The following is a 13,846-nucleotide window of genomic DNA, read 5'->3' as shown; positions in this document are numbered from 1 at the left end:
TCACTGATGAGGTGATTCAACGCTTCGCAGTTTTCTCTACGAAGCGGTTCCACAGCAAATAACGCGTCCAGATGGGCCTTTACAATGAGTTTTTTGTTTTCGTATTTCTTCTCCAGCAACTTCCAGGCCACCTCGTAGTTGTCGCCCGTGAGGTCCAGCGACGCTAGCTCTTGGAGTGCCTCGCCCGTGGTGGATGATCGCAGGTAGGTGAATTTGTCGACGTCAGCCAAATTCTGGTTGTTGTGGATCAGGCTCCGAAAGGTGTCTCGAAAACTTGTCCAATCTTGGATCCTTCCACCGAAGCTCGGTAGTTTAATGTCCGGCAGTTTGACCCGGGACACTGGCACCGCTTCCACGACATTCTGGACGTTGTTGGTTAGTGGTTCTTCGTAGTGGTGGTGCGTATGGTGATGGTTTGGTTGGTGATTTCCTACCCAGGCAAAAACGGTGCCTGAAGATCCTTCGTAGAGTGTGATGGTGGTCGCCTGGGTGGCAGTGTTCTCGGAACGTGAACTCTTCTGTGGTCGGATGACCACCCTTCGTTGACTTCGTGCTTCGCGCCTTCGGTGCCCTGGTCGACAGGATGAGCTGGCCAAGCCCAATGCCAACCAGTTGACGACGGCTGTTGGAGGGGTACCATGGCTTCCTCCGGTGAGAGATGGTAGCGAGCGCTGTGGTGCTACCGACAATTTGCAAACGATTAGCTTATTTTTCAACTTGCGAACTTGCGACGTTCATGAACGGTGGTGCGGGGTTGACTCTCGCCGACGGAAGATCGGCCATCAATTGATCCAGGACCTTTGGCTTGTTCCGGAAGCACGGAATGCACTCATGGATCACCTTCCTAGCCAAACTGTGGATGTGAACAGGCCAGAATTTTCCGCGGACCGCCGAGACCAGCAGCTGTTGACCGGCGTGAAAGAGCTTGTAGTGGAAGTGCCGTACGATCATCGTTGCGAGAGGGTGCTTGTGGTGTAGAAAATAGGGATGCTTGCGATCGAACGATATCGATGCCTTAGAGAGCCGGCCGCCGACGCGCATCACGCCGTCACAAAGTTGTGGATGCAGCGCAGCGATATTGGACGAGTCGTGAACCGATCCTCTTTTGGCCAGCTCTTTTAGCTCTTGTGGGTAGCATTCCTGCTGGGACAAGCGAACTAGCTTGAGTCATTTAATATCTGGACGCACTGTTCAATTTACTGTAGTGCCCCTGGTGGTCGGATCCGGAAAATTTTAACAGCAGTTTGTTTTGGAATGTTGCCTCCTTCAGTGCTGAAAATTTTGTCACGATTGGTTTCGTTTCTTAAAAGTTATACGTAGTTGAAGCCGCGCATCGATAATTTATTTTGGACACACACTTCGAAAATCCAACGTGGACAGGTTCACACATTGCGAAGTACGTGAAAATGGACTATGGTCAGCTTCCCGGACAAAAATATTATAAAGCCACAGGTCGGGGTGATGTCCCCAGTAAGTTCAAGTTTGTTTTTGCCAATAAGAAAGTTGATAATCTGGGAAGGTATTTGCAGCTGCGACCAAAAAACAAAGGTTTTCGTGACAAACAGGACCATGGATTCCAAAGTGTACAAGCAGAAGTGCCTGGAAAAGCGTATTCTTCCGTTCTGTACTGCTCACAATGGACCTGTTAAGTTTGGGCCAGATCTGGCAAGTTGCCACTACATCAGAGAAGTGGTACAGTGGTATCAATACAACGAGGTGGATTTTATCAAAAAAGAAATCAATCCACCAAATTGCGTTAGTTCCGCCCAATCGACAAATATTGGGCAATTGTCAAGCAGAAGTTGAAGAAGAGTGGAAAGGTGGTCGGGATGCAACACAGATGCAAAGATGGTGGAACAAAAATTCATAAAAATAAATTCGGAATAATTTTAAGGCTATTTTTCCTAGAAAGTTCAATAAATTCGAAATGATTTTAAGTACAAAATATTTTTTATTTCAATATCATATTTCCGAGACAGATCCGTTTTTTGCGTCCAGATATTAAATGACTCAAGCTTTAGTTGCCTGTTCCTGTTCCTCGAGCGTCAGGGGACCAGTTTTCCTGGACGGCCGATTGCATTTTTGCGAGTTGTGCCGAAATCGAAGCAGCAGTGCTACGATACGGAAGAGTTCCGTGAACGACGAAGATTTCGCTTGGAGGTACTGCTTGAGCTGGAAATGCAGGTGTTGGTCGTTCTTCCAGCATGGCCGAATCAAATTCCGGGGGATCGCCTGCGTCTGGCCAAAATTGAGCCAACCACTGCGGGCCTTCGAACCAATCTAACTCGACGTAGGTCGACCATCTTCACATCTCCAGACTCGTCACTGGACTCAGAATCACTGCTGCTACTCCCACTTTCATCGTCACTGTCTTCACTGGAACTGGAATCAGATTCGTCTTCCGACAAAACCTTTGGCTCCGATTCAACTGATCGTTCATTATTATTAATTCCACTTTTATTCACTAGTTCGGTCTCGTGCCTCACTCGTTCTGGCAAGGCATTCAATGTGGCCCGATCTTCTACATCTTCCATCTTCTCGTCATCGGACTCTTCACTAGATTCAGAATCACTGCTGCTGCTACTGCTTTCACTTTCATCATCACTGTCTTCACCAGAACTAGAACCAGACTCAGCCTGCTGTTGCTGCTTCGTCTCTCGCTTCATGCACTGCATGGATGCCTCTGGTTTCGAATCGTCATCCGAGGAGTCGGAAGAATCGGAAGACTCCTCCACTCGGGGAGAGTTCGAAGCCAGCCTGCTGGTCTTCTTTTTCTTGGCCAGCGACAACAGCTCCATGTCAAGATCCGAACCGAATTCGGAATCACTTCTGCTCTCTGAGCTGATAATTGGTTGACTTTTCCTCTTCACCATCTTGGATTGAAACGTATGATAACTTCTTTCCTTAATGAGACTGTAACACTTTGTGCTGTTCTCTGGCATCCTCTAACAGCTTTTTGAACCGAGTAGGTATATCTAAAATAACTTATTCGTGAGGGATACCTACTGGTGGGATACGTTTCATCTTCAAAATAATTACCTAAACAGAGTAACATTTTGAGGTAGATCACCACAAGCGATACTAGGTAGCATCGTGCGCGATCGAGGATGGGAAGCAACAGGTACATGCGAGGTAGCGCAAATGAGTAGATATACACTAGCGTGGTTCTAAAAATCGTTTTGGCTCCACATCGATTATTCAAACCATAACCAGATTCTATGCCTTCTCCCAAAATTTGAGCTGATTTGGTTGAAAATTGAAACTGCACAAGTCTTTCGAAGTAAGTATGGGAAAACGGTGTGCTTCATTCAATCAACTGAAGAATCTTCCCAAGTATTCTCATAGACTATTCTATCAGCTAAAACTTCACCGAAGGCCGCATTCAAATCGGAGGCCTCATTCATTAATAACACTAGTTTACAAAATAAAACAAAAGTCGTGAACTTCCGTCAACGACCAAAATTTTTGAAGCATAATTTAGCGCTGATTTCGAAACCGTGCTTCAAAAAAATTAAAGTGGAACAGTTTTTGAGTTTTAGCTCAATATCGACTCAATACAACTTTTTAAAATATGGAATTTAATAAAATTCAAATATCTTGCGTTTTGTTCAACCAATTTTAAATCTTTTTCCATAAATTGAAAGCTGAATGTAATACCATTCGTTCATCTGAATGCAGGTTTTGCAACAGATTGATAAAATTCAAGATATTGGCGAGTTTTGGGAACGATCTCCTTAAATTTTAGCAAAATTTTTAAAAATATGTGAAGAAATGTATTTTTTAAGAATTTCAAAATTCTTTGTCAACGTTTTTTTTGACATAACATATGTAGGCGAGATACAGTAAAAAATTCAGCTCAATCGGCGCATTGATTACGGAGAATGAGGTGTGTGAAGTGAGCGACTTTGCTTAAAAATAGAACAAAAATCGATTTCAAATCATCAACCTTGTATGGAAAGTCGAAAAACCGCTCTACTGTATTTTTTTTCCGTCGCGTTTTCGAACGCAGGACATGATTCTACACCAGAAACGATCATCAGCTTACCGACTTCAAAAATGCTGTAAACTAGTGTAATCGATTTCTTTCCAACTGGAGACTGTTTCACTGCAAATTGCAGTGATACCCATCGAATAGTTTGATCATCATGAGCAAAGATTTTCATTCTGGTTAAAAATCGGTAATTAATTAATTCGAATGTGGTCTTCGACCTTCGAGACCTAGGAGTATCCGAGGTCTTTTAATCTTTTAAATAGGGTACTTAGGAAATGCTACGGTCGATTGATCTTTTAGCGTACTGGTTTTTGAAGATGACGATGATTTCATATGCGAAAGTAAAAAAAAAGATTGTTTTCGGCAATTCCTATGGCGTTTTTTATTGGTAATTGATTCAGCGATTATTGGAAAACTTTTTTACATTACATTTAAGCACTCTTTCAGAAATTTATTCACGAATTTCTTCTGCTATTATTCTGTTAAATCATCAGGCTATTCCTTTGTGAACTTTTTTTTTAATTCCTTCGGAAATTCTTTAGGCAAACCTTTAGGAAATTCTAGAGAAACTTTTCCTTGGGAGTTCACTTTTTAATGCTTTCGGTTTATTTATAGCATTTTATTCTGATTTCTTTTGGTAATTGATTAGGAATTCGTTTCGACTCCTTGTTTTGAATTTTTTTTTTATGAAATTTCAGCATTTTCTACGAGAATTTATTTAACAATGCCTCCATGCACAATCAATTTTGAGAGCCGTGATCGGTAAATTGTTGAAGAAATCAGAACAGCTTATAACGACAAAAATGAATTGTTTAACTTTTGCATACATTTTTTACAGTTCCTGTACTGTACCTCAGTAAAATCGATTACCGAACGTACCGAAAAAGTTCTGCTCTTCTAATTTCGCCAATAAGGTTTTTTGGCAACTCTTTGGAAAAAAAAAAACAAATCTTTGACTATTACTTTACAATTTCTTTCGTTAATTCATTTAAGAAATTTCTTCTACAATTTCTTTTTGAATGCCTTCTGTTATTCCGTTGACAAATTCACTGTAAAGACTTCCATAGTATCGGCAATTTGACATAGGGTTGGCGGAGGTGCATGTGCAATTTCAAAGAAATAGGGGATCTCGGGGTTATTTGAAGATATCTCAATTTTTAAAGCCGTGCGGTGAGCGAAAGTTTTTACACAAATACGAGTTAAATAAGACATTTAATTTGCACGCCAGTCGGGAATAAATGAGGATTTTCTCAAAAAGGTGTTTGAGAGAGAGAACGGGGTGAAACGAGCTCAATACGCTGATTTCCAGCATCGTGCGGCGAATGACACCCTCCTTATCTGAAACTATAGAGATTTTTACAGTTTGTGTCAAAAATTCCTTCAAATTCATCCACTCCGAGCAGAGATGTTGAATTAATTCGCGTTTTACACCTATTTTTTCCCACTGTGCATTGCTGAAGAATTTCTCAAAAAATACCGAATGAGTTTCGATGGCACTTCCAGAAACGATTTCTAAATGAATGTCAAAGGAATTTCCGGATCAGCTCTCAAAAGAATCCAAAGGAGTTGTTAAAGAAAATTCCAAAACCATTACCATGGAATTTGTCGACGGAGTATCAGGTATCAGAAAGCCGGCTCCAGAGGCACGTTATCCTCCATTTGGGACATTTGTGCCATCGCCAAAATAACAGCCTATTTCATCATCTACCTGAGGGAAAAGGGAGGGAAAAGGATTTGGATGGGGATAGGGACAGGTAGGGAAATAGGAAAAATACCCTGGAAGAGGGTACTAACGCACAAGCGTACCACAATGGGTTCAAACAGCGCCCTGAAAAGGGCACTGTAATAACGCATAAAGCGAAAGAGAGCCTATAGCTCTTTACCACAGCGGGTTAAGAACAACAGAATATCCTGAAGATTCAGGTTTCTGAAGTCAGTTTCACTTAATAAGTGTTTACCGAATACTCGGAAACGCAGTTGCGCGAAAACTGGACAGTTACATATCAAATGATACGAAGTTCCATAATCGGATTCACAGCTATCGCAGGCAAATGAATCAGCTTGCTGAATATTCGCCATGTGATAGCTGAGTCGGCAGTGGCCAGTCAATGCTTTGACCAGCATGCTGCAATTCTGCTTAGACAGATTAGTTAGATACTTCGCCACCCGTAGAGATGGCTCAGCTCTATACAATTTGGTTTGACGACATGACTCCAAACTATTCCAATATTGTCTGTATTGAGTGACAGCCCAGGTGTGAATCTGAAGCTTAATCCAACACTTCGATATCGGAATAGCTGGCTCAGGGCCAATGAAGTCATGTGATGCTTGTAGCATGGTCACTTTTTTGTAAATATTATTTTAGGATTTATTCAATATATAATAGAAAATGTATATAAAATGTACATAAATTGTATGATAAATTAAATATTTTTCGTGTTCTTCAATGTTAATTTATTATTCGTGTTAATTTATTTTTCAATTCAGTTTATTGTTTTCATTGTCAAATGTACTAAATTCCAAAGTTCACTATAAATGTTTTGCGATATTCAATGTCACCATTCGAAATGACATGCACCGTTAAACCCGCATACAACTTGCATGCAAGTCGCCTTCTCAAGTCTAATACATACAAATAAAATCCCTGCTGCCCTATCCACTACACCACGAAACCCGAACGATCTCGAGGTTTATAGTTCAAGCCCGAACCCTCTCACCAAAATAAGATCGGGTATTTAAAAATAGATGGAACGATACAGATCATTCAGATGGGTATGAAAGTGAAAGAGATAGCAATTTATTCGGTTCTCATTCGTGGTTGATGAGAATTGTCGTTTGAAAAGATCGTAAAATTACTTCGGTAATTTTACGTATTTCCGGCCACGAAGTCTTGGGATCCGACCTTATCTGAGGACCTACAGAACTTCTACTCGTCCATTTTGACCTGGACCGTGAAAGAGGCGAGAGTGCGGGTTCTAAGTTTAGTGTCGCGGTGTGTTATATTTGGTAATACTTATAAAATGTGAGAAGTCTTTTAGATTAAATTAAATGTTACTTTTTCGTTCCTTTCCGTTAGATAGCAAAGTTCAACAACCTATGTTAAAAGTTTATGTGCGGTCAAATTAGATTGTGTGTGCGTGTTAGTGAATAGAAAAAGGTAATTGATATTTTTGTTGTGTGGAGTAAACTTTTTGTTAAACGTGTCGAACAGCCGTTCGACGGCTTTTTATTTAGGATTTGATCCACGGCCGAAAGCTCGGCACACCGCACCTTTTTCGCCAAACGCGCTCTCGACCCCACGTCGCAGCGTCAAAAGTCCCGGTTTGAGGGGAAAGCCGGAAGGGAACAACCGTTCCGACAGAGCGGCCAAACCACGTTTTTGTTCGGTGTTCATGAGGTAGACACCGTACCCACCAAGCCACCGACGACCCCCATCGTCAGTACGCCATCAAGCAACTTTTTCGGTGACCGGAACATTCACCCACCGGAGGCGGCGGAATCCCACGTTTTCCTTCGGCGTTCATATAGTAGCCACCACACCGACCGAGCCATCGACGACCCCCATCGTCATCGACACCGAGAAGCAACTGCGCCGGTGATCCGGTCCGTTTAGCGACCGGCAGCGGGAAAGGCGCACTTTCCAAACCGCCGCGCGTCGCGCGCATTTGGTGCAATCGTCGCAGTACCTCCACCGTAGGATGCGCTAAGAATAGCGTGCTGTTTTACCAAGCCGTCCGTCGACCGCCACACCGTCGCTTCTTCTTTGCCGACGGCATTCATGAGCAGCTAAAAAGGTACCGTGAGTAGACCAAGCCAATCAAATTAACCATGCGCATGCGTTAGAAAACTCCACACACTAACCGAGCTCGGAGAAGATTCTTGTTCGATAAATGTCGACAGAACTAAATTAGATTAGGAACAAATTTAAAACCGCACACACAGTAGGGAAGCTAGAAGAAGAAGAGAAAGCATGGAAAGGAACATGTTCGAATAAAACCTAGGTTATCAAATTTTCAATAAATGTTTCGTTAGTTTTTTGTTACCTTCAAATGCTGTTTTTGTAGAATGTTAGTGCTTTTCCCGATGTAACAGTTTTTGGTCTTCGAGATTTCTCACGTTCGCGTCGTTCTACCTGTTTTTTAGTTCTTTTTGTACGCCAGGGTAGACTGCCTGGGAAATCAGTCTCTCCACTCACGTGTCCGAAGCTAACAGGAAAATTTGAATTGGTGAGTTCTTCCAATGATGATACTCGTGAGTGGTGTCTTTGTGAGTTGGTAGAACGACGGTTAGCATCAACCATATTTTGAGAATCGCTTAAGGCGACCTCTATAGGTGAGATATCTCGATTAGCCATACTTTTGAGTTTTCTGTATCGTCCCTACATCGCTATTTGGTCTCTTATAAAACAAACCCGCCCTGAGGTTGGGTTTCTTGCCGGGCAAACATAACTCGACAGACGGTCCTCTTCGGAGGTGGCGCTTAAGCCGTCTGTTTTTCGAGCCAGGGAACGAAGCAGAAGACGGAAAAACTCTTAGCCGCAATTTGCGTGCTACATGCTCCAGAGCGAGCTAACTCATCAGCCAATTCATTTCCAGCGATGGAAGAATGACCAGGTACCCATAGAAGGTGAACAGCGTTTGCTGAATTCAGCTCTTCGATTTGAGTTCGACACGACACGATAACTGTCTTCGACCTGGAGTTGGCCGAAGCAAGTGCTTTAATAGCAGCCTGGCTATCTGAACAGAAGTATTTTACTTTGCCCATTACGTGCTGCTGAAGTGCTGATTGCACTCCGCACATAAGAGCAAAGATTTCGGCCTGAAAAACGGTGCAGTGTCTACCAAGTGAGTAAGACTGATACAGCCTTAGCTCACGAGAATAAACACCAGCACCTGCTCGACCTTCGAGAAGGGAGCCATCAATGTAACATACGATGCCGTCTGAAATACTTCTTTCCAGATAACCAGATGTCCACTCTTCCCGGGAAGGGAATTTCGTGGAAAATGTCCTATATGGAAAATAACAAGCAATTGTAAGATCACTTGGAGCAAGGACAATTTTGTCCCAATTCACTAAAAGTGGAAACAACGAGGTGTGTGTTGATGTGCGGTTCACAGGAGTTTCCTCTAGTAGACCGAGTACCCGTAGACGGTAAGTGCAGAAAAGGGCTTCTTGTTTGAGATGAATTTGTAGTGGGACAACGTCAAAGAGAACTTCTAGTGCTGCCGTAGGAGTTGAAGAGAACGGTTCAGACATCGCCATTAAGCACATCCTTTGGAGATGGCCTAATTTTGATTGGACCGTTCTCACTTCACCCTTTTGCCACCACACAAGACATCCATAAGCCGATATTGGCCGAACCACAGTTGTGTAAATCCATTTGATATACTTGGGTTTTAGACCCCAAGTTGTACCAAAAGTACGCCGGCATTGCCCGAAGGCCAAACAAGCTTTCTTGATTCTGAACTCAATGTGAGGTGTCCAGGAAAGCTTGGAATCAAGAATGACTCCAACGTACTTTACCTGTTCAACGTGTGATTTTACGACTGTGGATTCTACAGATTATAGGAATTTCTCGGCTCTGGCAGTCTGAGTGGGTTGTAAAAGGCTGTTTATAACCGACATATAACCGAAACGTCGGATGTAGGAGCAAAACAGCCTTTTGCTACCCACTCAGACTGCCAGAGCCGAGAAATTCCTATAATCTTTACCTGTTCAGTCACATCGATTTCAGAATCAAAGAGACGCAAAGGTCGAACGCCATTACGGTTTCGCCTTTCCGTGAAAAGAACAATAGATGTTTTACTCGGATTAACCGAAAGGCCATATTAGCGACACCAACCCTCAACTACCTAAAGGGCGTTTTGAATCAGGTCGAAAAGGGTCGTGATACACATACCAACTAACAATGCTAGGGCTAGGTACGAGATTCCACAAAAGTGGAAACAAGACCCCCCTTTGGGGCATCCACAAACACTCAATTTTCTAATCCCTGCTAGACGCAATGTCGAGAAGAGATATCGGTTTTTGAGCATTTGGTGAATCCAATTGGATATCATTGGAGATATACCATGACTCCGTGCGGCTTCCAATATGGCATCGAAAGGCACGTTGTCAAGGCACCCTCGATATCTAAGAAACACCCAAACAAGATTGCTTTTGAGCGAATGCTTTCTCGATATCGTAAACAACCTTGTGTAAAAGAGTCACAGTGGACTTACCAGATTGGTAGGCATGTTGATTCACATGAAGAGGCACGTTGGCCAGATGAACATCACGGATGTGATGATCCACAATGCGTTCTAAGCATTTCAGAAGAAAAGAGGTCAAACTGATAGGTCTGAAACTCTTTGCTTCTTCATACGACGCACGACCCACTTTCGGAATAAACTTTACAGTAATATCCCGCCAGGATTTGGGAATATACCCTGTAGCAAAACTGCAAACAAGTAGTTTTTTTTTAAAACATGTTTGAAATAATCAAATCCCTTCTGAAGCAAAATAGGATAAATCCCATCTGCCCCAGGAGATTTGAAAGGAGCAAAGCTATTAAGAGCCCACTCAATCGATTCTATAGTTACAATACTCCGAGCCGAAGCTAAAGAATCATAACTACAAGAAAAGACATCAGAATCATCCGAAGATGTAATATCCACACATCCAGGGAAGTGTGTGCTGAATAAGCATTCCAGAACTTCCTCATCAGAGGAAGTCAGATCGCCATTTGGCAAACGAAGTTCGTTCACCCGGAAATCCTTAGATATCGTAAGGATTTTGTTTAACCGACTGACTTCACTCAAGCTGGAAACATTTGTACAAAGGTTTTTCCAGCAGGAAGGTTCAGCAGACCGGAGAGCTTTCCTGTAGGCCTTGCGAGCCGACCTGAAAGCCTCCGAACCAGCCGAACGTCGTCTGTTCCAACTCTTTCTACATTGTTTCCTGAGTTTCGCCAGATCAGAGTTCCACCAAGGGGTTCCTCTTGTGATCTTCACAGACCGTAGAGGGCATGCTTCTTCAAAAGCTTCCATGATGAAGGTCGTTGTAGTATCAACGGCATCATCTAAATCACTTGGAGTGTCAATGGATGGTGAATATCCATGAAATTTGGCTGCAACCAAATCAGTATAAAGATCCCAGTTTGTTGACCGAGGATTCCTGAAACGCAATGTTTGCGAAGTAACATTTAAATGTTCAAAAAAGATGTAGCGATGGTCAGATAAAGATTCTTCATCTGACACATGCCAATTGGTCAGCTCGTGACTAATTCTGCTAGAGCAAAGCGTTATATCTAACACTTCCTCTCTAGCAGATACCATGAAGGTTGGGCGGTTGCCTATGTTAAGTAATGCAAGATCTGTACTACTTAAGTACTCCATCAAACTGGAGCCTCTCAAGTTAATGTCTGAGCTGCCCCAGAAGATATGGTGAGCATTAGCATCACTGCCAACAATTAGCGGAAGGCCTTTTGAAGTGCAGTATGCGATGACTTGTTTAAAAGCATCCGTAGGGGATGGTTCATCATGCGGTAAATACACAGAACAATATACGTATTTCCTGTTGAGGTTTCCAACAGATACATCAATTTTGATAGCACATACATCTCTGGTGGTTAGTTCAGAGATGAGTGTAGCAACTATTGCGTTGTTGACAAGCACACAGGCTCGAGGCATGACACGCGAGCTTGCCATTTCATGTTTACTGAAAGTGGCAAACACCGGGTTCACAAGGTTTCCTAGATAGAAATTTCCCTTACGAAAGTAAGGTTCTTGTACCAAGGCCACTTGGGCTGTACCATTTTGCATAAGTCTGCAAAGATTGATCGTTGCTGTTCTTTTATGCTGAAGATTGATCTGAGCTATCTTAACCGTAGCCACTACCCAAACTAGGAAAGATTAAACTCTTCGCAACAACAGCACGACAAAGAACAGCAACAATAAAACCAAATCGGTATCGATTGGAAAACGCCAAAGGCGAGGATACACAGAATACACTGTGTAAATCGCATAATGCGAAACCATATAGGTGAAAATTTAAACTAATTAACAACATCTTCATAATCCCGCCCTTATTTAGCCTCAAGTGAGACTAAAGAAGGGCAGCTGATTGTCTCGAAGAAACACAAGGTCCACTTCACCATTGCTCCGGTTAGCGCAGTAAGGGCTACATACTGTGGAGAGCGCCCTGGTACTCCACAGGCTCCGTTAGCGGTTAGGTTTTTATTAGACCCCCCTAGCCATTCATTCCTAGGCACGGTGAGCATAAAGCCGCATCACACCATGAATTAGGGGTCACCTGTTGGTGGATTCTTACCACCGGAACAGGCGGTCCGTAGTGTTATTCTTAGCCAGTTGAGACAATTGCTACCGACACTACACAGCTATATAGGCTGATCGAGAAAAGAAGTTAATATTGATGATTAACTTCATACGGACTCGAACAGCCGCACTCCGAGCAGAGATATTGAATTAATTCACGTTTTACACCTATTTTTCCCACTGTGCATTGCTGAAGAATTTCTCAAAATACCGAATGAGTTTCGATGGCACTTCCAAAAACGATTTCTAAATGAATGTTAAAGGAATTTCCGGATCAGTTCTCAAAAGAATCCAAAGGAGAAAATTCCAAAACCATTACCATGGAATTTGTCGACGGAGTAGCAGAAGGAAATCAAATCGAAATAATTGAAAGAATTTCTAAAAAAAAAATACTGCAGGATTTCCAGAAGAAAGAGTTATACTAAACAAATTGCCGAAGAAATTCCCAAAAAAAATCGCGCAGTCATTTCCCAAGTAAATTGTCAATTCCCATGAAATTCCGTAACGTATCCCACTATTGTGTCTGAACACTTCTTCGCTAATTCCTACAATAATTGAATGGGCATTTTTCGTCAATTGAGAAAATCCTTATATTTTTCTAGTAATGTATTTTGAATTACCTTCTTTGGATACTATTTTAGCAATTTCTGTGAACCATAATCCAACAGTTCCTATAGTTTTTTTTAGTTTCTTAGGTATTTTTTTGATAATTACTACCTACGGCCTTCAGGCACTTCTGGGGGAGTTTTACTAACACTGCTGCCTTTGGTAATTTATTCGACAAATAGCTTTGGAACTGTGAGCTGCAATGCCGTGGGTATTCAGCATCACCAAGCTGAGGGTGACGAGTTCAATTCCCGGTATGTCCAGAAACTTTTCGTAAAGGAAATTTCTTTGGCAAAGAATAATATCGGGCCTGGAACATTAAAAAATGGAATGGCCAAAATTACCAAGTTATCAAAATAATTTTTAAATACGAAAGGAATTGCTAGACAGATTCCCAAAGAATTAAACACATCACAAAGCAATCTTCAGAAAAGTTCACATAGAAATGCATAAAAGCACCATAATGAAATGACCGAAAAAAGAAGGAATTGGCAAAATAATTTCCGAAAGGAATCCCGAAAAACATCACAAATTTTCGAAGAAAATTCGAAAGGCATTTCCAGATCATTTTACAGTGAATTTGTCAACGGAATAACAGAAGGCATTCAAAAAGAAATTGTAGAAGTAATTTCTTAAATGAATTAACGAAAGAAATTGTAAAGTAATAGTCAAAGATTTGTTTTTTTTTTCCAAAGAGTTGCCAAAAAACCTTATTGAGCGATTCCAAGCAACAGCATCAAAATTAAGGATTTTTTTTAATTCATGATTTTCTATTGAACTGAAACTTTGCACAGTTTTTCAATTTCATCTAAATCGCCATTTTTCGATATCAAATTTTTATTTTGAATCACGACTAACTTTTCAAAAGGGTGTATGTGAAAATGGTTCAAAAATATTCAAAAATCTGCACTGCCAAAATGGTTCGTTTGATTGC

The 13,846-nt window shown here is 41.9% G+C and overlaps 1 protein-coding gene and 1 long non-coding RNA gene across 6 annotated transcripts in view; both read right to left on the bottom strand.

Annotated features, from left to right (window-relative positions):
- LOC134288583 (uncharacterized) overlaps positions 1-13,846 on the bottom strand; it is a 280,379-nt gene that overhangs the window by 141,209 nt on the left and 125,324 nt on the right. The gene's annotated exons all lie outside the window — the stretch shown is intronic.
- LOC134288580 (uncharacterized) lies at positions 5,207-13,552 on the bottom strand. Its single transcript, XM_062853832.1, has 2 exons — positions 9,703-13,552; positions 5,207-9,514 (listed from the first exon to the last, which is right to left on the bottom strand). The coding sequence occupies exon 1, from the start codon at positions 11,791-11,793 to the stop codon at positions 10,384-10,386; it is 1,410 nt and encodes a 469-aa protein (XP_062709816.1). The 5' UTR covers positions 11,794-13,552; the 3' UTR covers positions 5,207-9,514; positions 9,703-10,383.

Source organism: Aedes albopictus, chromosome 2 (genome assembly GCF_035046485.1).
Source record: "Aedes albopictus strain Foshan chromosome 2, AalbF5, whole genome shotgun sequence".
Classification (NCBI taxonomy): domain Eukaryota; kingdom Metazoa; phylum Arthropoda; class Insecta; order Diptera; family Culicidae; genus Aedes; species Aedes albopictus.
The sequence above is the reverse complement of the archived record's forward strand: the minus strand, read 5'-3'. Positions and strand labels throughout refer to the sequence as shown.